The sequence below is a fragment of the Leucopleurus acutus genome (assembly GCF_964270905.1).
Source record: "Leucopleurus acutus genome assembly, chromosome: 7".
Classification (NCBI taxonomy): domain Eukaryota; kingdom Metazoa; phylum Chordata; class Mammalia; order Artiodactyla; family Delphinidae; genus Leucopleurus; species Leucopleurus acutus.
The window spans coordinates 42,859,564-42,885,802 of NC_139150.1; the positions used below are offsets into that span (position 1 = coordinate 42,859,564).

Here is a 26,239-nt window from a genome sequence, read left to right on the forward strand (position 1 = left end):
TCATATGATCATCTCAATAGATGCAGAAAAAGCATTTGACAAAATTCAACATCCATTTAATATAAAAGCTTTCTACAAAGTGGGAATAGAGGAAATGTATCATCATAATAATAGGCCATCTATGACAAGCCCACAGCTAATATACTACTCAACAGTGAAAAGCTGAATGCTTTTCCTCTAAGATCAAGAAGAGAAGGATGCTGACTTTGCCACTTTTGTTCAACATAGTATTGGAAGTCCTAGCCAAAGCAATTAGGCAAGAAAAAGAAATAAAAAGCACCCCAATTGGAAGTGAATAGTTTTTCTTAATATTCTGATGGAATTCATGAACCATTCAGAATTATGTTTCAAGGAAAAACCTCAAAATGTAAAGGAGGGAAAAAAAAACAAAAAACTCTTCTAAAAGCCTGCCAAAGCAAACAGAAACATTTTCTAAGATATCATATAATTTATATGTTAGGATTTGGGATATAAGTTGTTTGTGGTAGGCAGAATATTTACACACCCCTCCCACAAGGATGTCCATGCTCTAATCCCCCTAAACCTGAGAATATGTTATTTCATATGGTAAATGTAACATTACAGAGATGATTAAGGTTAAGATTAAGGGGAAATTATCCTCAATTGTCCAAATGCACCAAATCTAATTACCTTAGTTTTTTAGAGTGGAAGAAAAAGGTAGAAGAAAAGGTTAGAGAGATTACAGCATGAGAAGGATCTAACACCCCATAATGGTTCTGGGATATAAAAAAAAATTAGTGCAAGGACCTAGAGAGGCCTGTAGGAGCTAAGGCCAATCCTCACCTTATAGGCAGCAAGAAAACAGACTTAAACCATATAAAACTAAATTCTGCCAACACCTGAGTGAGCAAGAAAATAGATATTCCCCTACAGCCTCCAAAAAAGAAGTCCTGTTGACAGCTTGATTTTTTCACACTGAGACTTGTGTCAGACATCTGATATACAGAACTTTAATAAATCTGTGGTAAATTGTTACAGTATCAATAGGAAACTTATTCAGTATTTTAGTATTCAGTTAAGTAGACTTAAAATTAAACCATTTTCCTTAATGAGAAAAATTGTCTTCATTTTCTCTCTAGTCTACACCTTAAGATTCCAAAGTATAATATGAAAGTTGAAGACTAACACATTTCTTTGATAATATTTTATCATATGTACTAAGCACCTAGAGAATTTATCTCCAGAAGGTAATCAAACAGTAAAATTAATTAATTTAGTTTTTTAAAACAGAGATTCTTACCAAAATATTCTGGGCATTTTAAGCAGACCTCTTTCAAAAAGGCATTTGCTTTCAAATCAAATGTTCGAAGCTCAATGACTGTGCCCAATCCCAAGACATTAATTTCTACCACAGGTAGTTCACAATCTCCAACAAGGTGACAGAATTGAATCAAAACCTGGAAAAGAAAGAAAAAAGAAACTACGACTACCTAAAACAAAAAAATTGTTTATATTGATGGTGGCTATATATGGATATGTGAGGTATATGTGTAGTATAAATGACACATACTTAAATTTAGGAGAGATTTTATACACACACATATACAATACACACATTGTACAAATTATTTTCAATAAATATATACTGAATAACAACAATACCTCTAAACTCTTAATTCTTTTTTTTAAGTGAAAGCAGATTTATTTAGAGAGATACACATTCCACAGGCAGAATGTGGTCCCTCTCAAAAGGTGAGGGTGGCCAAACCTTTAATTATTGATTAAGGAAATTAATCTTAAGATTAATTAATTAAGAAAGGGGAGGGAGAACCACAAGGTAACATCTGGATTGAGTTTAAATAGGATGAAAACAACACTGTCTATTAGTAATGAGACTATATAAATGAGCTGTGAATAGTAGAAATGACTGACAATTTAAATAAGCCATATTAATTTTACCATAGTACATACAATGCATACCTCTGGCACTTCAAATCTTATTTTATATTCAGTCATATTTTTTGAACAATCTGGCTTTTGAAGCTTTTCTTGTTGAGGACTTTTAATTCTAGATGGAGGTTGAAGAGGCTCTTCCAAGGGACTACATGGGGCATCAAAAAACTCCTCATCTGAATCTAAATACCATAGAACATTTAAGTCAATAATCAAAATGACTGATTTAATAATAACATTCTAATAATTTTTCTGAAATAAATATGAACACTAAAACACTATTTCAAAAAATTGAATGTAAGGTCAAAAATAAATAGAAAAGAATGTAAAGATTACATGTGAAAAAATAACATTCTTAACAACAAAATGTATGGAAAATTACAAAATACAATCTTTAGCTTAATGAACATCATCTTTAAAATCAAGATACTAAAAACTGCTAAAGAAAATTTCATAGCAAATGCCAATGCCAATTATTACATACATGATGAATACTGAAAGGAACACACTAATATGCTCACTCTACCTGGAAACAGGTAAACAGGACTTAGTTACAAACACTGCAATATTAAAAGTAGAAGGCAGGCCCTAAAATTTGAATGGAGAAACTAAGATCAAGCACTACTTCACATATGTATGACTATATAGGAATATATATATGATAGTAAATTTCTACAACATGCTATTTAAATGGACCCAAAATCTAGTAAAACCATTAAAAGAAGGTTTAAAGGAAACTAAAATCATCTAAGTATATCCCTAAGAACATAAAATTGAATTTTAGGGTAGATGATCTCACAAACAACATTTCCTCCCCCTCCCCACCCACCCTGGTCACTACACAGAAAGGAAAACATTCTCTAGAAAACTGAGGATCAACATGGCAATTTCTGTTGTTTAACATTTACAATTTTTAAAGTTTTAAAAATAGAAAAATACATTTATTTTTCTTTCTAATGCAGCCAAAAAAGCATGTATTTCATAACAAAGTATTTACCAGTATTCATACGTTAATGAAGGTATTAAGGCTTGATTTTTTTTTTCCTTTAATAACAAAAAAGGAAGTGTAAAAAAAAAATTACTATAATGAAGATCTCCAAAAGCTAAGTAACACATTATAAATTAGACACAAAGTTTCATGGGGTCTCTTAGATCACAAAGGATAAAGATGATTAATTTGCTAGTGGTCCCTGTGATTATGGGGTTCAACTTTTATATACCAAAAAAAATCCCACTGCAAAAGCAACTTTAAGGAACATCCAAATTACACTGTTTTAAAGGAATTTTAGTGAAATTTTGTGGATAATATGCAAATATCTGCTATTGCCTGAAAGTTTTTATGTGGTCTCAAAATTTTTTTCATAATATATTTATAACAAGGAAAATTTCCTAAAGTAGTTTCATTTTACCATCTTCAACACATGGAATTTCCAAAGAAGAAAACTTTTTCTGTGAAATCTGTGATGTTCCCAAAGAAGTGGATCTTTGAATCTGGAAGGAAAGTTAATTCACTGTCAGTTAGCACACAGACTTTTATTATACGTTCTAAGACAATTCTGACAACACACACACACACACACACACACACACACACACCTCAATCTGAATTAACTGGAAAAAAATCCAGCCTGAATTAGAAAGTTAATTTGTAAAATGTAGATTTAAAGAAGTGCTTTTACAATTTCAAGGCTAAATACAAATTGCAGAACTGTTATAATCAGTTAATCAGAACTGTTATAATCATACGTATACACACAGAGACATGCATGTTTCTATGTGTGTATTAGTATGTGCTATAAACATTTTCAAAAAACTAGAGAAGCAGTAGTTAACCATTGAGGAGAGGGACTGGAAAAGTGAAGAAAGGTAGACTTATTATTTCATTCTTTTGTTTACTATTTGCACCTTTTACTATTTCATCATTCTGTCTTTCAGTATGTAATTTAAAAAGTCTATTCACAATGAATTGAATTGTTTTACCCAAAATTTCTGTGGCTGTTACAAATACTGTTTGTGGAATTTTCTTTTTTAACTCGTGCTTTCATTAATTTTGAAAATACATTACCTGAAATGGTTTGACAGGGACATTTACTTCAGTTGCAGGTGGGGGTTTTGGGATGCTTTCAATCAATTCCAATATCCCTTGCAGTTTTTTATCTGAGATTCGTAAAGAAATCAGTGGTAAGTTTCCAAAAATCTTGAATCTGTTTCAAAAAGACAGAAATCATTATAAAAAGATGACTGTTCATCTTAAATTATCTAAGAATAATAAAATGTGATTTTAAGTACTAAATATTATCTACACAGTCCATGGGACAAATTATCTCACAATCTACAGTCAAATTCCCATCATTTTACCTTATTAACCAATCTCATCAGCTGAACTAACATCATTATTTTTCAAAGGCTTATTTTCTATTATTATTGTGTTTACTATCCCTCTGCTATTTTGCCAGTGCCAATTGACAATCACTATTTATGAAGTGTTTACCACAGACAGGCATTAAGGAAAACACTTGATATGCATTATCATAAATAATTCTCACAACCTAATAGGAGGGAGACAACCTATTTCTGCTCGCTGTTTCTTATAAGAAAGAAATGTGTACATATGTACATGGTTCCTATCAGGAAACTAAGGTTGGCAGGTACAAATAACTTGTCCAAGAGATTATATATTTAAAACCAGGTTTAGAAATCAGATCTGAATGAAAAATCAAAATCATATAAGTAGATGCATGTAACAAAATCCAATACCCATTCACCATAAGAACTCACAGTAAACTAGAACAAAGAAGAACTACCTCAACTTGATGACGAATATCTTTGAAAAACTTACAACTAACATCATACTTAACAGTGAGAAACTCAATGTTTTCCCACTAAGATTAGGTGCAAAACAAAGATAAGCCTCTCACCACTCCATTTCAACATCACACTGGAAGTCCTTAAATGCAGTAAGCCAAGAAAAGAAAACAAAAAGCATACAGATTGATAAAGAAGACATAAAACTGTCTTTGTTCACAGATGACACGATCATCTATGTAAATTATCTAGAAAAACATTCCTGAAACTAATAAGCCAATACAGCAAAGTTGTAGGATATGAGGTTAATATGTAATAGTGAATTTCTTTCTTATATACCAACAATGGACAAGTATAATCTAAAATTAAAAATACAATACCATTTACATTAGCACCCCAAGAAAGTAATACTTAGGTATAAATCTAACAAAATAAATACAAGATCTGTATGAGGAAAACTGTAAAACTCTGATAATATATTAAGAACTAAATAAATGAAGAAATATTCCACATTTAAGGGTAGGAAGATTCAATCTGTCAAGATGTCAGCTCATCCCAAACTGATCTATATAGATTCCATGCAATCACAATCAAAATCCCATCAAGTAATTTAATGGATATTGACAAACTGATTCTAAAGTTTAAATGGAGGGGCAGAAGACCCAGAATAGCCAACGTAATACTGAAGAAGAGCAAGGTTGGAGGGTTGATATTCCCTGACTCAAGACTTACTGTAAAGCTACAGTAAGCAAGACGCTGTGCTATTGGCAAAAGAATAGACAAACAGATCAATGGAAGAGAACAATGGAACAGAACAGAGAGTGCAGATACAGACCTCCATAAATACAGTCTACTGAATCGCTGACAAAGGAGCAAAGGCAAAATAATGGAGCAAAGACATTCTCTTCAACAAATGGTGCTGGAATAAATGAATATCCACATGCAAAAATTAATTCAGACAGGCCTTACACCCTTCACAAAAGCTAATACAAAGTGGATCACAGACCTAAATTTAAAATGCAATACTATAAAACTGCAAAAAGATAAATCAAAGAAAACTTAGATGACCTTTTTAGATACTTTTTAGATGATCACTTTTTAGATACAACACAAAGGCACAATTTATGAAAAAAATAATTCATAAACTGGATTTGGTTAAAATTATAAACTTCTGGGACTTCCCTGGCAGTCCAGTGGTTAAGACACCACACTTCCACTGCAGAGGGCACAGGTTTGATCCCTGTTCGGGGAACTAAGACCCCACATGCCGGGGCCAAAAAAATTAAAAACTTCTGCTCTACAAAAGACAATGCCAAGAGATTTAGAAGACAAGCCACAGAGTGGGAGAAAATATTTGCAAAAGATAGAACTCATAAAGGACTATTATCCAAAAAGTTCAAAAAAAATTTTTTAAGTTTATTTTCTTATATAGCAGGTTCTTATTAGTTACCCATTTTATACACATCAGTGTATACATGTCAATCCCAATCTCCCAATTCATCCCATCCCCACCGCCCGCCACTTTCCCCCTTTGGTGTCCATACGTTTGTTCTCTACATCTGGGTCTTTACTTCTGCCCTGCGAAACGGCTCACCTGTACCATTTTTCTAGGTTCCACATATATACGTTAATATACGATATTTGTTTTTCTCTTTCTGACTTACTTCACTCTGTATGACAGTCTCTAGATCCATCCACGTCTCTACAAATGACCCAATTTCGTTCCTTTTAATGGCTGAGTAATATTCCACCGTATATATGTACCACATCTTCTTTATCAAGTCGTCTGTCGATGGGCATTTAGGTTGCTTCCATGACCTGGCTATTGTAAATAGTGCTGCAATGAACATTGGGGTGCATGTATCTTTCTGAATTATGGTTTTCTCTGGGTATATGCCCAGTAGTGGGATTGCTGGGTCATATGATAATTCGATTTTTAGTTTTATAAGGAACCTCCATACTGTCCTCCATAGTGGCTGTATCAATTTACATTCCCACCAATAGTGCAAGAGGGTTCCCTTTTCTCCACACCCTGTCCAGCATTTGTTGTTTGTAGATTTTCTGATGATGGCCATCCTAACTGGTGTGAGGTGATACCTCATTGTAGTTTTGATTTTCATTTCTCTAATGATTAGTGATGTTGAGCAACTTTTCATGTGCTTCTTGGCCATCTGTATGTCTTCTTTGGAGAAAAGTCTATTTAGGTCTTCTGCCCATTTTTGGATTGGGTTGTTTCTTTTTTAATATTGAGCTGCATGAGCTGTTTATATATTTTGGAGATTAATCCTTTGTCTGATGACTCATTTGCAAATACTTTCTCCCATTCTGAGGGTTGTCTTTTCATCTTCTTTCAGGTTTCCTTTGCTGTGCAAAAGCTTTTAAGTTTCATTAGGTCCCACTTGTTTATTTTTGTTTTTATTTCCATTACTCTAGGAGGTGGATCAAAAAAGATCTTGCTGTGATTTATGTCAAAGAGTGTTCTTCCTAATTTTTCCTCTAAGAGTTTTACAGTGCCCAGTCTTACATTTAGCTCTCTAATCCATTTTGAGTTTATTTTTGTGTATGGTGTTAGGGAGTGTTCTAATTTCATTCTTTTACATGTAGCTGTCCAGTTTTCCCAGCACCACTTATTGAAGAGACTATCTTTTCTCCACTGTATACCCTTGCCTCCCTTGTCATAGATTAGGTGGCCATAGGCGCGTAGGTTTATCTCTGGGCTTTCTATCCTGTTACATTGATCTATATTTCTGTTTTAGTGCCAGTACCATAGTGTCTTGATCACCGTGGCTTTGTAGTATAGTCTGAAGTCAGGGAGTCTGATTCCTCCAGCTCCGTTTTTTTCCCTCAAGACTGCTTTGGCTATTCGGGGTCTTTTGTGTCTCCATTACAAATTTTAATATTTTTTGTTCTAGTTCTGTAAAAAATGCCATTGGTAATTTGATAGGGATTGCATTGAATCTGGAGATTGCTTTGGGTAGTATGGTCATTTTCACAATATTGAGTCTTCCAATCCAAGAACACTGTATATCTCTCCAACTGTTTGAATCATCTTTAATTTCTTTCATCAGTGTCTTATAGTTTTCTGCATACAGGTCCTTTTTCTCCCTAGGTAGGTTTATTCCTAGGTATTTTATTCTTTTTGTTGCAATGGTAAATGGGAGTGTTTCATTAATTTCTCTTTCAGATTTTTCATCATGAGTGTATAGGAATGCAAGAGATTTCTGTGCATTAATTTTGTATACTGCAACTTTACCAAATTAATTGATTAGCTCTAGTAGTTTTCTGGTGGCATCTTTAGGATTCTCTATGTATAGTATCATGTCATCTGCAAACAGTGATAGTTTTACTTCCTCTTTTCTAATTTGTATTCCTTTTATTTCTTTTTCTTCTCTGATTGTCATGGCTAGGACTTCCAAAACTATGTTGAATAATAGTGACGAGAGTGGACATCCTTGTCTTGCTCCTGATCTCAGAGTAAATGCTTTCAGTTTTTCACCATTGAGAATGAGGTTTGCCGTGGGTTTCTCATGTATGGCCTTTATTATGTTGAGGTAGGTTCCTTCTATGCCTACTTTCTGTAGAGTTTTTATCATAACTGGGTGTTGAATTTTGTCAAAAGCTTTCTCTTCATCTACTGAGATGATCATATGGTTTTTATTCTTCCGTTTGTTAATATGGTGTATCACATTGATTAATTTGCGTATGATGAAGAATCCTTGCATCTCTGGGATAAATCCTACTTGATGATGGTGTATGATCCTTTTAATGTGTTGTTGGATTCTGTTTGCTAGTATTTTGTTGAGGATTTTTGCATCTATATTCATCAGTGATATTGGTCTGTAATTCTCTTTTTTTCTAGGATCTTGTCTGCTTTTTGGTATCAGGGTGATGGTGGCCTCATAGAATAGAATGAGTTTGGGAGTGTTCCTTCCTCTGCAATTTTTTGGAAGCCTTTGAGAAGGATGGGTGTTGGCTCTTCTCTAAATGGTTGATAGAATTCACCCGTGAAGCCATCTGGTCCTGGGCTTTTGTTTGTTGGAAGATTTTTAATCACAGTTTCAATTGCATTACTTGTGATTGGTCTGTTCATATTTTCTGTTTCTTCCTGGTTCAGTCTTGGAAGGTTATACCTTTCTAAGAATTTGTTCATTTCTTCCAGGTTGTCCATTTTATTGGCATTGAGTTGCTTTTAGTAATCTCTTAGGAAGGTTTGGATTTCTGCGGTGTCTGTTGTAACTTCTCCTTTTTCATTTCTAATTTTATTGATTTGAGTCCTCTCCTTCTTTGTCTTGATGAGTCTGGCTAATTGTTTATCAATTTTGTTTTATCTTCTCAAAGAACCAGCTTTTAGTTTTATTGATCTTTGCTAATCGTTTTGTTTCTATTTCATTTACTTCTGCTCTGATCTTTATGATTTCTCTACTTCTGTTAACTTTGGGTTTTGATTGTTCTTCTTTCTCTGGTTCCTTTAGGTGTAAGGTTTGATTGTTTGAGATTTTGCTTGTTTCTTGAGGTAGGCTTGTATTGCTATAAACTTCCCTGTTAGAACTCCTTTTGCTGCATCCCATAGGTTTTGGATCGTCGTGTTTTCATTGTAATTTGTCTCTAGGTATTTCTTGACTTCCTCTTTGGTTTCTTCAGTGATCTCTTGGTTATTTAGTAACATATTCTTTAGCCTCCATGTGTTTCTGTTTTTTACATTTCTTTCCCTGTAATTATTTCTAATCTCATAGTGTTGTGGTCAGAAAAGATAATTGATTTGATTTCAATTTTCTTAAATTTACTGAGGCTGATTTGTGACCCAAGATATGATCTAACCTGGAGAATGTTCCGTGCACACTTGAGAAGAAAGTGTAATCTGCTGGTTTTGGATGGAATGTCCTATAAATATCAATTAAATCCATCTGGTCTACTGTGTCATTTAAAGCTTGTGTTTCCTTATTAATTTTCTGTTTGGATGATCTGTCCATTGGTGTAACTGAGGTGTTAAAGTCCCCCACTATAATTGTGCTACTGTCTATTTCCTCTTTTATAGTTATTAGCAGTTGCCTCATATATTGAGATGCTCCTGTGTTGTGTGTATATATATTTATAATTATTATATCTTCTTCTTGGATTGATCCCTTCATCATTATGTAGTGTCCTTCCTTGTCTCTTGTAACATTCTTTATTTTAAAGTCTATCTTATCCGATAAGAGTATTGCTACTCCAGCTTTCTTTTGATTTCCATTTGCATGGAATATCTTTTTCCATCCCCTTTCAGTCTTTATGTGTCCCTAGGTCTGAAGTGGGTCTCTTGTACACAGCATATATATGGGTCTTGTTTTTGTATCCCTTCAGCAAACCTGTGTCTTTTGTTTGAAGCATTAAATCCATTCATGTTTAAGGTAATTATCGTTATGTATGTTCCTATTACCATTTTCTTAATTGTTATGGGTTTGTTATTGTAAGTCCTTTTCTTCTCTTGTGTTACCCACTTAGAGAAGTTCCTTTAGCATTTGTTGTAGAGCTGGTTCGGTGGTGCTGAATTCTCTTAGCTTTTGTTTGTCTGTAAAGCTTTTGATTTCTCCGTAGAATCTGAATGAGATCCTTGCCGGGTAGAGTAATCTTGGTTGTAGGTCTTCCCTTTCATCACTTTAAATATGTCATGCCACTCCCTTCTGGCTTGTAGAGTTTCTGCTGAGAAATCAGCTGTTAACCTTATTGGAGTTCCCTTGTATGTTATTTTTCATTTTTCCCTTGCTGCTTTCAATAATTTTTCTTTGTCTTTAATTTTTGTCAATTTGATTACTATGTGTCTCGGCATTTTTCTCCTTGGGTTTATCCTGCCTGGGACTCTCTGCGCTTCCTGGACTTGGGTGGCTATTTCCTTTCCCATGTTAGGGAAGTTTTTGACTATAATCTCTTCTCATATTTTCTCAGGTCCTTTCTTTCTTCTCCTTCTGGGACCCCTATAATGCGAATTGTTGCATTTAATGTTGTCCCAGAGGTCTCTTAGGCCATAGGCTGTCTTCATTTCTTTTCATTCTTTTTTCTTTATTCTATTCCACGGCAGTGAATTCCACCATTTTGTCTTCCAGGTCACTTATCCGTTCTTCTGCCTCAGTTATTCTGCTATTGATTCCTTCTAGTGTATTTTTCATTTCAGTTATTGTATTGTTCGTCTCTGTTTGTTTGTTCTTTAATTCTTCTAAGTGTTCTTTAATTCTTTTAGGTCTTTGTTAAACATTTCTTGCATCTTCTCGACCTTTGCCTCTGTTCTTTTTCCGAGGTCTTGGATCATTTTCACTATCATTATTCTGAATTCTTTTTCTGGAAGGTTGCCTATTTCCATTTCATTTAGTTATTTTTCTGGGTTTTATCTCGTTCCTTCATCTGGTACATAGCCCTCTGACTTTTCATTTTGTCTATCCTTCTGTGAATGTGGTTTTTGTTCCACAGGCTGCAGGATTGTAGTTCTTCTTGCTTCTGCTGTCTGCCCTCTGGTGGATGAGGCTATCTAAGAGGCTTGTGCAAGTTTCCTGATGGTAGATACTGGTGGTGGGTAGAGCTCTCAAAGAATACTTAAAGCTGAATAATAAGAAGACAATCTAGTTGAAAAATGGACCAAAAATCTTAACAGACACCTCATCAAATAAGATACATAGATAGCAAATAAGCAAAGATGTTCCACATTATGTATAATCAGAGAAATACAAATCAAAATAAGAATAATGAGATAGTACTACACACCTACTATAATAACCAAAATCAGGAATACTGACACCACCAAATAATGGCAAGGATGTGGAGCAGCAGGAACTCACAATTACTGCTGACTGAAATGCAAAAGGGTATAGCCCCTTTGGAAGACAGTCTGGAAGTTTCTTAGAAAACTAAAGATACTCTTACCATATGACCCAGCAATTGTGCTCCTTGATATTTACCCAAAGGAATTTAAAGTTATGTCCCCACAAAAACCTGCACATGCATGTTTATAACAGCTTTACTCATAATTTTATATGAATCAAGTTTATCCACAAAAATTTTATATTCCAATTTTATCACCAAAACTTGGAAGCAACCAAGATGTCCTGCAGTAGGTAATGGATAAACTGTGATACATCAGATAATGGAATATTATTCAGCACTAAAAAAAAATGAGTTCTCAAGTCATGAAATGACAGGGAGGAACCTTAAATGCATATTACTAAGTGAAAGATGTCAATGTGAAAAGGCTTTCTCTTCTCTAATTCCAACTATATGACATTCTGAAAAAGGGAAAACTATGGACACAATAAAAAGATCAGTGCTTGCTAGGGCTTGAGTGTGACAGGGGAGGGATGAATAGAAGATTTCTAGGGCAGTAAGAATACTCTATATGATACCACAATTATGGCTACATATTATGCATTTGTCCAAACCCATTCAAGGTACAACACCAAGAGTGAACCATAAGGTAAACTATAGACTTTGGGTAACTATGATGTGTAAATGTCGGTTTATCAATTCTAACAAATGTACCACTAGGTGGGGGATGTTGTTAAGGGGAAGGCTATGCATGGGTGGATGCAGGGGGTGTATGGGCAATCTCTGTAGCTTCCTATCAACTTTTTTGTGACACTAAAACTGCTGCAATATGAAGAAAGTCTTTAAAAAGTAATAATGATTTTAAAAGAGACTGACATCAAAGAGAGAATAAGTTTTCGTTCACCATTTTTATCCCTGCATTTTAACTTACTTTTTCAATCACACACAATGACTGCTAAAAATATACCTGAATTACTTGAGAAAATTATAAGCTTTCTTTTACCTCCAGTAACCTAAGTATTTGTAACTAATCCCATACATCCTAATTTAACAGTTACATATTATAGATCTGTCTCATTAATGTACCTAAACTTTTCAATTTCTTTAAATATGCCAGCTTAACAACCTGAGGATGACAGGTGCCAAAATAATACCTACCAAATAACAGAGGATTTCCTTTTATCTGCCTTAAACTTTTTAAGCTCAAACTTCAAAGGAAGTTGCCTGATACTTGTAGAGTTCCAGGACTTTATATAATGTCATATCCACTTTATATTGCTCACAACTTACAAAACTGAAATCAAATGCTTCTCAGATTTCATCTTTCTAAATCATTATAGCTTCTGCTTGTGATTGTTTTCGGCACAATTTTCTGGTCCTAACTTATAGCCATTTTAGTATCATAAGAATACTAGTACAGAAGGCTTTCCTGGTGTCTTCTGCCTTTATTCGTTGCGTCTGGGTGTAACGCACTGAACCAGAGTTTGGCAAAATATGGCCATGGATTAATCCAGCCTGCTGCTTATTTCTGTAAATAAAGTATTAACTGGAATACAGCTATGCCCAGTTACTATGTACTGTTTATAGCTGCTTTCATGCTAATATAGCAGAGTTGAGTAGTTGTGACAGACAATGCAACTTCAAGCCTAAAACATTTAATATCTGGCCCTTTAAAGAAAAAGTTTGCTGACTGTTACACTGGATTAATCTCTCATACTCTTGCATTCCATTATCTGTCTATATATAGACATTTTAACCAACTGTTTTAATTCCTGCTAGGCTATGCATATTCCCTACATTACTGGAGGTAAATTCTCCCTAATCATAGACTAGAGCAATCTAAAGCAAGGGAAGTTAGCCATTTCTTCTCTCAGAGTAATATCACTTTTTTCTGGTACCCTGTAACACCCTAGATTCTAGCGTATTTAAGTATAAAATGCTGAAAAAAAATCTATTCTTAAACATGTTTGCAACAGGAAATTACATACATCTTTGTCCTTTCTCACATACTGACAAACTTTAAAAGAAATATCAGACAATAGTAAATAGGCAGGAGGACATTTGGGAAGGAAGCCAAAGAACCTAAGCGTGTCTAAAATTAACCTATACCTAATGCTTGATTGTAAACAACAGCAAAATGTATAGAATGGTTTTCTTTCCTCTTCTCTTTCTCAAACCAAATTCCTGGCATTCCTCTGCTTTAAGACACTCAGAGTCCCAGTTTGATATTCTTGAATAAGGAAGTCTAAGAGAATGAGAGTAAACTGCACAATGTTTTCTAGAGAATTGAGTCCTATAATTTGAAAGGCAAAAAAAAAAAAAGAAGGCATGTAGGTTTCTCTTAGGTCTCTTCCTTTCACATGGTGACAACAGTAAGTAGTATGAACCGGGTCTGCAACATAGCATATGGGAAAAAGACCAGGCTATCACTACTTCCTACTATCCCTTCCATCCATACTTGAGCCACAAAACCTTGAGCACTGCTATGAGAGTATTCTCTTCTTGCCTCTCTAGTAACAATTTCACTTAGATTGTTTGGTAGTTGTTAGATGTGTCTTTCTTTAAATTTTAAAATAGATCTGTGGCTGAGGTTTCAATGCTTGCAAGGGAGAGAAAAATTACTGGTGGAAAGAAAAGGTGAAAGGGCTAGCTACGGTCTTAAACTAGGACTAAATCAACTAACTAGTCCAGTCTAATTTAACAGACTTCTATATTTAGGATACTGGGCTCAAAGTATCAGTCAGCTAACAATAAAATATAAAGATCTCGGTAAAAGCAAACACACGATAAATATAAAATCAAGTATTGTGATTTTTTTTGTGATTTTTTATTTTAACTTCACCTTTTATTTTCTACAGGATTTAGAAAATATAAATCTGTGCTAATGGGTACAATATATAATAAAGATATAACTTGTGACATCAATGACATAAAATGGAGGGGGTGGAGCAGTAAATAGTAGAGTTTTTGTATGCAATTAAAGTTAAGTTGGTGTCAATTTTTTAAAAATTGTCAACTTTACAATGTTATAGGTAATCTCCATGATAACTAAAAAGAAAATATCTATAGAACGTGCATATGTGGAAAAGAGAAGGGCAACAAAACATGTCAGAACAAAAAATCAACTAAACACAAACGAAGGCCATACAGAGGAAAAAAGGGACAAAAAGCTATAAGACATACAGAAAGTAAATAACAAAATGACAAAATTAATTTGTTCCCCATCAGTATTTATTTTAAACATAATGGTTTAAACTTCACAAAGATATAAACTGACAGAATGAATTTAAAAAAAAAAACGATCAAACTATATGTCTGCAAGAGACTGACTTTAGATCTAAGGACACAAATAGTTTGAAAGTGAAAGATATTCTATGCAAATAATATCCAAAAGAAAGCAGGAATGGCTATAGTATCAGTCAAACCAGACAGTAGGTCAAAACCTGTTACAAGAGACAAAAGACATTATTTAATAAAAAGTCACTCCATCAAGAAGATATAACAATTAGAAACATATATGCACCAAACATCAGAGCTCAAAAATATATGAAATATTGACAGAGTTGAGGGAAGAAATAGCTCTACAATAACATGAGACTTCAATACCCCACTTTCAATAACTGATAGAACAACCAGAAAAAAGATCAATACGGAAATAGAGGACTAGAACAACACTGTCAACAAACATAAACAAAACACTCCTCCATCAACAGCAGAATACACATTTTTTCATACATGCACATAGAATATTCTCCAGGATAGACCGAATTTTAGGTCATAAAGCAAGAGTCAAAAATTTTTTAAAGATTGAATAAAAAGCATCCTTTCTAATCACAATGGAATGAAACTGGAAATCAACAGCAGAATGAAAAATGTAAAATTACAAATATGTAGAAATTAACACATTTACTGTTAATGAGTCAAAGAAGAAATCGCCACGGAAATAAAAAAATATCTTGAGACAAGTGAAAATGAAAACACAACATACCAAAATTTATAGCATACAGCAAAAACCGTGCTGAAGGAAATTTATAGCTATAAACACTTACATTGAAAAAGAAAGATCTCAAATCAGCAACCTAACTTCATGCCTTAAAGAACTAAAAAGGAGCAAACTAAACCAAAAGTTAGCGGAAGTAAGGAAATACAGATTAGAGCAGAGAGAGAGAAAATAGAGAATTGAAAAATAATTGAAAAAAAATCAACAAAAGAGTTTGTTCTTCAAAAAGATGAACAAAACTAAAGAACATTTAGGTAGATGGAGATAAAGACAGAAAAGACTCAACTAAAATCAGAAATGATAGTGTGGATATCACTATCAATCCTACAGAAAAAGGAAGGATTTTATGCCAACAAATTGGATAACCTAAATAAAGTGGACAAATTCCTAGAAACACACATCTATCAACACTGAATTTTGAAGGAACAGAAAATCTAGATAGACCTATAACTAATATGGAGAGTGAATCAGTAATCAAAAATCTCACAACATTTCATGAGTGAGTTCTACCAAACATTTAAAGAATTAACACAAATTTTTCTCAAACTCTTCCTGGAAACTAAAAAGAAAGGAATACTTCCTAACTCATTTTAAGGACAGCATTACTCTGATACCAAAACCAGACAAAGATAATACAAGAAAAGAAAACTACAGACCAATATCCCTTACAAACACTGATGCAAAAATCTCCAAAAAAACACGAGCAAACAAAATTCAACAGCATATTAAAAAGATTATACACCATCACCCATCACCCAGGATTTAACCCTGGAACGGAAGAATGGTTCAACATATGAAAACAAATCAGTGTAATACACCACATTAACAAAATGAAGGGACAAAATAACACATGATCATCTCAACTGATGAAGAAAAAGCATTTGGAAAATGCAACACGTTTCCATAATAAAAACACTCAAAAACTAGAAATAGAAGGAAACTACCTCAAAATAATAAAGGTCATATATGAAGAAACCACACATAGCACACTCCATGCAAAAGACTAGAAGCTTTTACTCTATGATCAAAATAAAGGATGCCCACTTAAATTACTTGTATTCAACATAATATTGGAAATTCTAGCCAGAGTAATCAGGCAACAAAGAGAAAAAAAAAGGTATCCAAATTGGAAAGGATGAAGTAAAACTGCCTCTGTTCTAACATGAAGTGGTCGTATATGTAGAAAACTGTAACAATTCCACACACACAAAAAATGTTAGAACTAATAAACAAATTCATCCAAGTTTCAGGATACAAAATCAACTTGGAAAAATCAATTGAGTTTCTATTAACCAACAAATAAATTAAGAAAACAATTCCATTTATAATAGTATCAAAAAGAATAAACTTAACCAAGGAAGAAAAAGACATACACTGAAAACTACAAAATAATGCTGAAAGAAATTTTAAAAGACACAGGTAAATGGAAAGACATCTTGTATTCATGTATTGGGAGACCTGATGTTAAGATGTCACTACTGAAAACATTTGCAGATTCAATGCAATCCATATCAAAATCTCAATGATACCTGTTGTTAAAAATAGAAATATCCATCTTAAAGTTCAAAAGGAATCTCAAAGGACCCCAAATCACCCAATCAATATAGAAAAAGATTAATGTTGGATGACTCATGCTTCCTGATTTCAAGTTACTACAAAGCTATAGGAATCAAAACAGTGTAGTATTGGCATGAAGACAGACACAGAGACCAAGGGAACAGAACAGAAAGCCCAGAAATAAACCATCACATATATGGTCAAATGATTTTCAACAAGGGTGTCAAGACTATTCAATAGGGAAAGGCCAGTCTTTTTAACAAATGGTGCTGAAAAAAAACTACACATCCACATGCAAAAGAATAAAGCTGGATCCTTACCTTACAACACATCCAAAAATTAACTCAAAAAGGTTTCCTAAGCATTAAAAGTATAAAACTCGTTGGAAAAAATTATACAGGAAAAACACTGGATTTGGTGATAATTTCTTAGATATGACAACAAAAGCACAGGCAACAAAGATAAATTAAACTTAATCACAATTCATAGCTTTTGTGCATCAAAGGACGCTATCAAGAGTGATAAATAAGACAATCCACAAGAAGAAAGAAAATATTTGCAAATCATTTTATCTGGTAAGAAGTTAATATCCAGGAAAATATTTTTAAAAAACCAAACCTCCAACTTAACAACACAAACAACCTAATTAAAAGGTGGGCAAAGGACCTGAACAGACATTTCTCTAAAGAAATATATAAATTGCCAATAAGAACATGAAAATATGCTCAACATCACTAATCATTAGAAAATGCAATTCAAAACTATAATTAAATACTACTTCACGCCTGTTAGGATGGCTATTATTTTTTTGAAAGGGAGAAAATAACAAGTGTTGGTGAAGAGGTAAGAGAATTTGGAACCCCTGTGAATTGCTGATGGGAATATAAAATGGTGCAACTGCTATGGAAAACAGCAGGACAGTTCCTCAAAAAATTAAAAATAGAATAATCCAGCAATTCCACTTCTGGATATATACCCCCCAAAATTTAAAGCAGGGACTCCAATAGATATCTGTATACTGATGTTCACAGCAGCATTATTACAACAATCAAATGTCCATTAACCCATGAATGGATAATATATGATATATACATGCAATGGAATTAGGCCTTAAAAAAAATGAAATTCTGACATACACTACAACATGGGTCAACATGAAGACCTTATGCTATGTGAAATAAACCAGGCAGAAAAGGAGAAATATTGTACGATTCCACTTACATGAGGTACCTAGAGTAGTCAAATTCATAGAGACATAACACAGAATGATGACTGCCATGGACTTGGGGGAGGACAGAGTGTGGTATTATTGTTTAACAATGGGTAGAATTCCAGTCTGTGAAGCTGATATGGTGGAGTGGTTGGACAAAAATGTGAATGTACTTAATGCCACTGAATGATACACTTAAAAATGGTAAATTTTGTTATATATATTTTACTACAAAAAAATCAATGAAACATGGCATTTCTTAGCTATATAACTACTAAGAAAATCTACAATCACATGAAACAGGTAATACATACTTGGGCATCCTTATATCCATGAAAACCATGGCCTTAGAGAGTTCCACATTGAAGTGCATAGGTACCAAGATATGTTGTGTGGATACATTGAGTTTTCGTGCTTCTTTCCAATTATCACCTAATTACAGAAAACAGTACGTGTTTAACACAGGTGTAATTTGACAAACATACTAAACCTAACATTACCATTAATACTTCATAGTCATACAGTGCATGGTATGAGGAAATCTTCCTACATCTAGATAATCTTAATGCCATATTCCCAGGTACACATACTCAGCAGGTAAATTCTTTTCCCTTTCAAAGACTCTATGTTTTAATAGGAAAAATGCTTATTAAAATGTTAACAACAACATAGTTTTAATCAAATCTACTGTGCATCCTTGGCAATCACTATGCCAACCATACATTACTCAAAAAACATGGCTCTGATGCAATAATGAAAAAGGTAGGGAAAAGTGCAGTTCTTCAGTATTAACTAATAAAAGTTAAATTTAAGATTTATAACTGACACTGTTCTAGGCAATGTTTAAATTTTCATTTAATTCTCACAATGATGTATAACATCCCATTTTAGAAAAATGAGACTGAGAGGAATTTACAGCTTGCTTATGGTCAAAAAGCTAGTGAGTGATAAGGCTGAAATTGTCACCCAGGTCTGCCAACATGCAACCCTCTGGCAACATTCACTGCAGTGTCACAAGCCTAAATGTTCAGTAAAGGAATGGCTAAATAACTGACAGCATAGCCTTAGAACTTTAGATAGCCAGTTAAAATCATGAATTTAAGTGCCCAAAATATTACTGGTAAATGAAAGGGAGGTCAGCATATAAAACTATGTAAATCATGTTAAAAACGCATTCACAAACACTCCCAAACACCACACAAAATACATCCCATACATTCACAGGCACATACATTGAAAAAAACACCAAAAGGATATCCACTGAAATATCAACAACGCTCATGTGTGAGCAGTAGGATAAAGAATGATGTTGTTTTTCTGTATTGTCCAGATTTTCTAAAAGACATGTCTATATTACAAAGAAATAACTTTTAAAATTTATAACAAGATTAATGGGATCCATAAAATACAAAGCAGTTTCATGTACATTATTCCATTTGAACCTAATAATATCATAAGTCAGTTAAATCTTCAGTCAAGGAAAACCAAGCAAATGAAAGCTTAGACTCCTGAAGACAGGTAGTAAAATGGACTTTATTACAATTTTTAAAATTCCAACAGTACCGAGATAAATCAAATATTTCCTTCACTTCTCAATTTACAGATAAAAAATAAGATATTTAGAAGCATGTGTTTCAGTATTTATCAGGAAAGTCAATGACAATTACATAAAGTAACCCCAATGTCAAAAAAAACCCTGCCCCCCAAAATATTTAATTATTTAAGAATAGTTAATGCTTATCAAAAACAACTCCAAGGAATTCCAATAATTTTCAGATAATAATAATGAAATACTGAAAACAATTTTTTACAAAGCATCTCAATATCTTAACTATTAAGTATGGCTCATGGACTTTGAAAACCAGTTACCAAAATGTATCAAACACACCAAAATATAGTAACGTATTCCTTGAAAATAAATTTATGGATTTTTCTATAAACAATTTGCATTTGCCATCCACTATACTACTGGGCTCCTTTTACACCAACTGAAATATGATAAAAATAAAAACCAAGTTCATTACTCTTAAAAGCAAGTACAGTTAAAGAAAAAAATCAAATGTTCCAGTCCTATATACACTAACAGTTTTAATAATCGTAACTTTAGCATCTCATTGCTCCTCCTTCTATTAGTTAGCTCAGATAATTAAAATTTCACCATATACTCATCTCAATGTTCACTAACACCCTGGAGATTCAGAAGCAATATGACAGTGGAAAGAGGGCTCAACTAGTCTGGGCTCTCTATCTATTTTAATGGATCCTGACAAGTGAATTTCTGGCTTTGGTCACTTCAACTAAAAAACTAGATCCAGATCAGAGACGCCTATTTGTACACCAAAGTGAATAGGGTAAAGGTATTCCTACGATAGTGACCTTCTGCAGTCTTTGTGTAACTGTTTACAGCCTGGGCTATCAGAGCCCCTAAGCTGGCTGCCTCTGGCCTTGAGCAGCCTCTTCTGGTTATCCCATTGTGTAATACAAATATCACTTTAAATATGTGCCAGTACTTTCCAACCTTTACTGGTATAGATCAGGATTTCTCAATCTCAGCATTACTGATATTTGGGCCAAGTCTGTTGTGGGGTGGCTTTCGCCCATATTGTTTGAGGTTTAGTAGCATCCCTGACCTCCACTCACTAGATGCTAGTAGTGCCCCAACTCCCCACTCGTGACAACAAAAAATGTCTCTAGACATTGACAATGTCTCTTGAGGGATAAAATCACACCTACTTGAGATATTGCTCCTAGGAAATATCTACTATCACTTCTAATTCAAAAATATAAAAGTTCTAACATATTTAGGATGAAAGTCTTCAGAGAAACTGTCTAAAAACCTAATTAATCACTTCAGCAAAATGAATCAACAAATAATGCACTGTATACTTACCAACTCTGCTATAAAGCAGCTGTATGCTTGTAAGCTGAATATCAAAGGAATCATAAGCTCTATGCATTATCTCTTCAAGTTTCGCCCCACCTTGTTTTAAATCTGGTAATTCTGAACGAATTTTACTTGTCACCTTGAAGATAATTTTAATAGTTTAAATTACTTCAAAATGAAAATATAAAGTTTTTTATCTTTCAGACTATAATATAAAAATTTAACAGGAGGAGATAAACTCACAAGCTGACATACATTATAAGACTATTAGAAATGTCTTTATCCATGACATATATAATAAGAAGGCCAGGTATAAAGTAAAGTTTTACATATTAAGTTATATTTTCCAATCATTTATATTAAAAAAGGGGAACAAAGCCAGCCCTGGTAAATAATAGATCTAAAAATTTTTTTAATCTGCTAAGAAGTCTTTTTATTAAAAACAAAATTAAGAGAAAAATATAACTTACAAAATGTTTTCATGGCACGATGACAGATATTTAGATAACTTTATAAGAAGAAGTGAGAGTCCACAATTAAATATTAGTGTACCTGAATTTTACTTCCAGCTCTGCCATTTATGCAAACCCAAGCAAGTTATAGTTGTACTTCCCCTTTGCTTGGTATACTATGCATACTACTGTTTTCACTCAGGTATCCTGGAGATCACTTCACAGTAGTATATAAAGATCTTATTAATTCATATTTATATATATATATATATATATATGTATACACACACACATACATGTATGTGTATATATATTTTTTATTTTAACATTTTTCCCTTTATTTTACATAGTTCATGTGAAGTAGACAGTCAAAATTGATTATCTGTTTGAAAGGTAATAAATTTTAGGCAAAAGGTTAAGCAAATTGCCTCAGGTCATAAAACTAGAGATACCCTTCTGACCACTATACCTTTCCACTGGCTGTTTCCACTATACCGTACTGCCCATAAACCAATTCCATAACTAAGTTCAAATATGAATAATTATCTGTATAAAATTTTATTATAAATGTAAATCCAGCAGTGTCTACATAATTACTAACTGAAGAGTAAAAACAAAAATATATATATATATATATAATAAAGGAGAATGTCAATATTAAGGAAAGGCACAAATTTGTTAGGTAGCCAGAAAAAGCATTCCAATATTATCCATCCCTTCTGGGTCTTTAAATTGTTAAAGTTATTCCTCTACATTTCATGATCTGGAGTACTGCTGTCCAACAGAACTTTCTATGATGATGGAATTGTTCTCCATCTGTTCTAATACAGTAGCCACTAGCCATCTGTGACTATTAAACACTTGAATGTGGCTAATGTAACTAAGGAACTGAATTTTTAAAAATTTTAATCAACTTAAACAAATACATGTGGCCAGTGGGTACCACACTGAACAGCATAGATCTAGAAACACCGAAAAAAAAGTATTCTCTACTCAAAACTGAGGGGAAAAATCATACATAATTGAATAAGAAGCAAAATGCAAGAAGACCATCTCTCAATTTTAGGATTCTTTAATAGAAATATTAAAATGCCAATATCTAAAGTATATACACAAAAAATTTCAGAAGGATGAATATATATTTGATTACTTCCAGAACTCCCTTCCACTCCACACACTTTAATTGACCAAGTAATAAATTTAAATTGAAAAGGAAATAAACTCCTCAAGCATTACTCTCAAATTTTATAAATATAATTCTTAGGTTCACCCCTGACCTTCAGCATTCAATTGGTCATTTTCCTATTAGAAATGTAGGGAAACTATCTAATTATATGAAACTTCACTTTACTTGCCAGAAGGGAAGATTCCTCAAATCCTAGTTTCTGCTATTAAGCTAAAAATTAATATACCAAATCAAACCTCTAAAAACCAAAATACATCTTAAACAAAGAAACACCGTGTCATATTATAAAATAATTATTAGTAGTATATACCTTTAGATGACCAAGATCCAAAAGAAGCAGATTTGACGTAGGGTTAAAAATTCCATCTTGTGGGATAATAATATATGAAGCCTTCAAATTAATTTTGAGATCAAGAACTTTCTGTGTTTCAATAATATACAGCAGACCTGCATAAAAGTTAAATCTTTAAAATGAATTGTTTTCACAAATTACTCAAGAAATAGAGAATCATTAAACACATGAATTGGTAGCACAACCTTAAAATAATGTGAAATTAGTATTAATTTTAAAATAAACTTGAGCAGAATATTTTCAATATAAAGTAAGATATTTGTTAGTCAATGTGTATACTCATTAAATATAACTGAGTACAAAACTGGAATCCTTCTTCAAAAAGAAGTTTTTGACCCATAAACCCAATTTGGGAAAACTGGGGAGATACACATCTAAAAAAATTAAGTTACATGAAATATTAGAATCTATATAATTCTTCCCAATTCGTGAACTTAATACAGCTACTTCTACCATACTGAACAATGATACTTGATCTTTATATTACTCTGAGACAATGAAAATCCTGGATTATTAAATCATCTTCAATAAAACTGTATGTAAACCAGAAAAAGCAACCAGAACTTTCTATGAAAATGGATGAATCTACCAAAGTGAATTTCAACTAAGATAAAGTCTTGAACTTATACTAAAACATTTAACTAGATTTCTAAATCTTGGTAACATGAATAAATAGGTAGGCAAACCTACTCTTCCACTAAAAGCAACAAAAATGGTTGGATATAAAGCAAAACAAACAAACAGCAACAACGAAACCTACTAAAAACACTAAGAGGAGGCAAGAAAGTAAGGATCTATGAAGCCAAAAATCAGATTGAAAGAGAAAACCTAACAGATTTAAATGGGAGCCATAAAAATTTTATCCTGAGACCATTTTCTGCACTTGGTAAACTCTGGAACTCCTTTCCATAGCCTCACAGAGTATAAAGAACAGATGACAGGGCTCCCCTGGTGGCGCAGTGGTTGAGAATCTGCCTGCCAATGCAGGGGACACGGGTTCGAGCTCTGGTCTGGGAAGATCCCACATGCCACGGAGCAATTAGGCCCGTGAGCCACAACTACTGAGCCTGTGTGTCTGGAGCTTGTGCTCTGCAACAAGAGAGGCCGTGACAGTGAGAGGCCTGCACACCACGATGACGAGTGGCCCCTGCTCGCTGCAACTAGAGAAAGCCCACACACAGAAACGAAGACCCAACACAGCCAAAAATAAATATAAATATAAATAAATAAATAAAAAAGAAAAAGAACAGATGACAAAAATGAGGAGTCTAAAAAAAAAAAAAAAAAAATGAGGAGTCTAGGGCTTCCCTGGTGGCGCAGAGGTTGAGAGTCCGCCTGCCGATGCAGGGGACACGGGTTCGTGCCCCGGTCCGGGAAGATCCCACATGCCGTGGAGCGGCTGGGCCCGTGAGCCGTGGCCGCTGAGCCTGCGCGTCCGGAGCCTGTGCTCCGCAACGGGAGAGGCCACAGCAGTGAGAGGCCCGCGTACCGCAAAAAAAAAAAAAAAAAAAAAAAAGAGTCTAGCAGGAGTTCTTTTCATAAATCTGGGATCTAAAAGGTACATACTCAAAGTAAGAGTAATCCAGAAGTTAAACCTCCCTGTCCCTAAAACCTACCCATAGAATGCAAAGAATGTCTCTGAGAAAAACTGGGAAAAATGGGTAGTCTCTCTGTGAATCATAATCACAATACAGTCCTCAAGTGGATATGTAGCACAACTTTTGTCATTCCAAAACATTTCAAGTAATGACTTTAGATAGTGGTCCCACCAACATGCTCGAGATACCTGGCAGGAAAAAATGAAATTCTTCCCTGAATGAAAGTCCATTTATCCTAGACTTCAGGGAATTCTCCCAAATAATTTTCCAATAAAAATGAGCAGCTCACAATCAAAACTCAACAAAAAGACAAAGGTTAACATGAATATAAGAAACAGCAGAAATAAGAGAGGAGAAATAAAAACACAAAAGTCTTAACATAATGGAACTGAAGAGATAATTATCTGGTGAGACAATATAAAATAACTATACAGTTGACCCTTGAACAACACAGGTGAGTCCACTTACACAAGAATATTTTTCAAAAGTAAATATTTACATTACTACATGGTGTCTGGTTGGTTGAATCCGGGGATATGGAAGAACTACAGATACAGACGGCCCACTGCAGATTATACACAGATTAACTCTCGCATTATTCAAGGGTCAACTGTGCTTATAATGTTTGAAGAAATAAAAGACAAGTTTGAATATATCCATGGGAAAGAGAACTATAAAGAATAAAAAATCAGATTTTAAATACAACAAAGCAGAATTCCTAAAATGAAAATATAATCATTGAAATTAAACACAATGGGAAGATTATTAAGCACATTAGACAGCTGAAGAGGAATTCAGTAAAAATCAGAAGATAAATTAAAGGAAATTACCCAGCATGCAACAGAGGAAAAACAGATGGAAAGAAAACAAAATATATAAGTTAAGAATGACAGAGTAAAAAAAGCTAAAATATATTTAGCCAGAGTTCCAGAAGAAGAGAATCAAGAGAAAAAAAATCTGAAGAGTTAATGGCTAGAAATTTTCCAGATGGATTTTCTAGAAATAATTAAATCTACCAATCCTCAGATTGGTCCACAGTTGGATACATCATACTGAACCTATAGAATATAAAAGATAAAAACATCTTAAATGTAAAAGAAAAAGGATAATCTACAAAGAAGCAGCAAACACACTAACACCTGAATTTTCAACATCAGTAACAGGAGCCAAAAGACAGTAGAATGGTCACTTCAGTGTGCTAAGAACAATATAATCATCAACTCTGAATTACATATCCAGTAAAAAAATATCCTTCAAAACTGAGGACAATTACTTTCAGACCAAAACCAAACGATACAACAAACAAAAAAGTTTGCCATCAGCAGACTCTCAATAAAGAAAACAATGTATAAATGAACTACCGAAAGAAAGGAAATAATTCCAGATAAAGGGTGTTAAGTTCAAATAGGAATGAAGAGCAAAGAAAGTAGTTGATATATAGGTAATTATAAACCAATGCATTGACGCTACAAACAAAAATTGTTCTATGAAG

General features: G+C 33.6%; 1 protein-coding gene across 3 annotated transcripts in view; it reads right to left on the reverse strand.

The window, feature by feature from the left end:
• VPS13A (vacuolar protein sorting 13 homolog A) overlaps positions 1 to 26,239 on the reverse strand; it is a 238,885-nt gene that overhangs the window by 145,861 nt on the left and 66,785 nt on the right. For all 3 annotated transcript variants that reach the window (XM_082843241.1, XM_082843242.1, XM_082843240.1), the window contains exons 20-26: positions 23,108 to 23,244; positions 21,166 to 21,298; positions 18,590 to 18,707; positions 3,980 to 4,118; positions 3,324 to 3,405; positions 1,942 to 2,096; positions 1,262 to 1,418 (exon numbers count right to left, since the gene is read on the reverse strand). In XM_082843241.1, the coding sequence (XP_082699367.1) occupies positions 1,262 to 1,418; positions 1,942 to 2,096; positions 3,324 to 3,405; positions 3,980 to 4,118; positions 18,590 to 18,707; positions 21,166 to 21,298; positions 23,108 to 23,244 (921 nt within the window). The remainder of the gene's footprint in view (positions 1 to 1,261; positions 1,419 to 1,941; positions 2,097 to 3,323; positions 3,406 to 3,979; positions 4,119 to 18,589; positions 18,708 to 21,165; positions 21,299 to 23,107; positions 23,245 to 26,239) is intronic.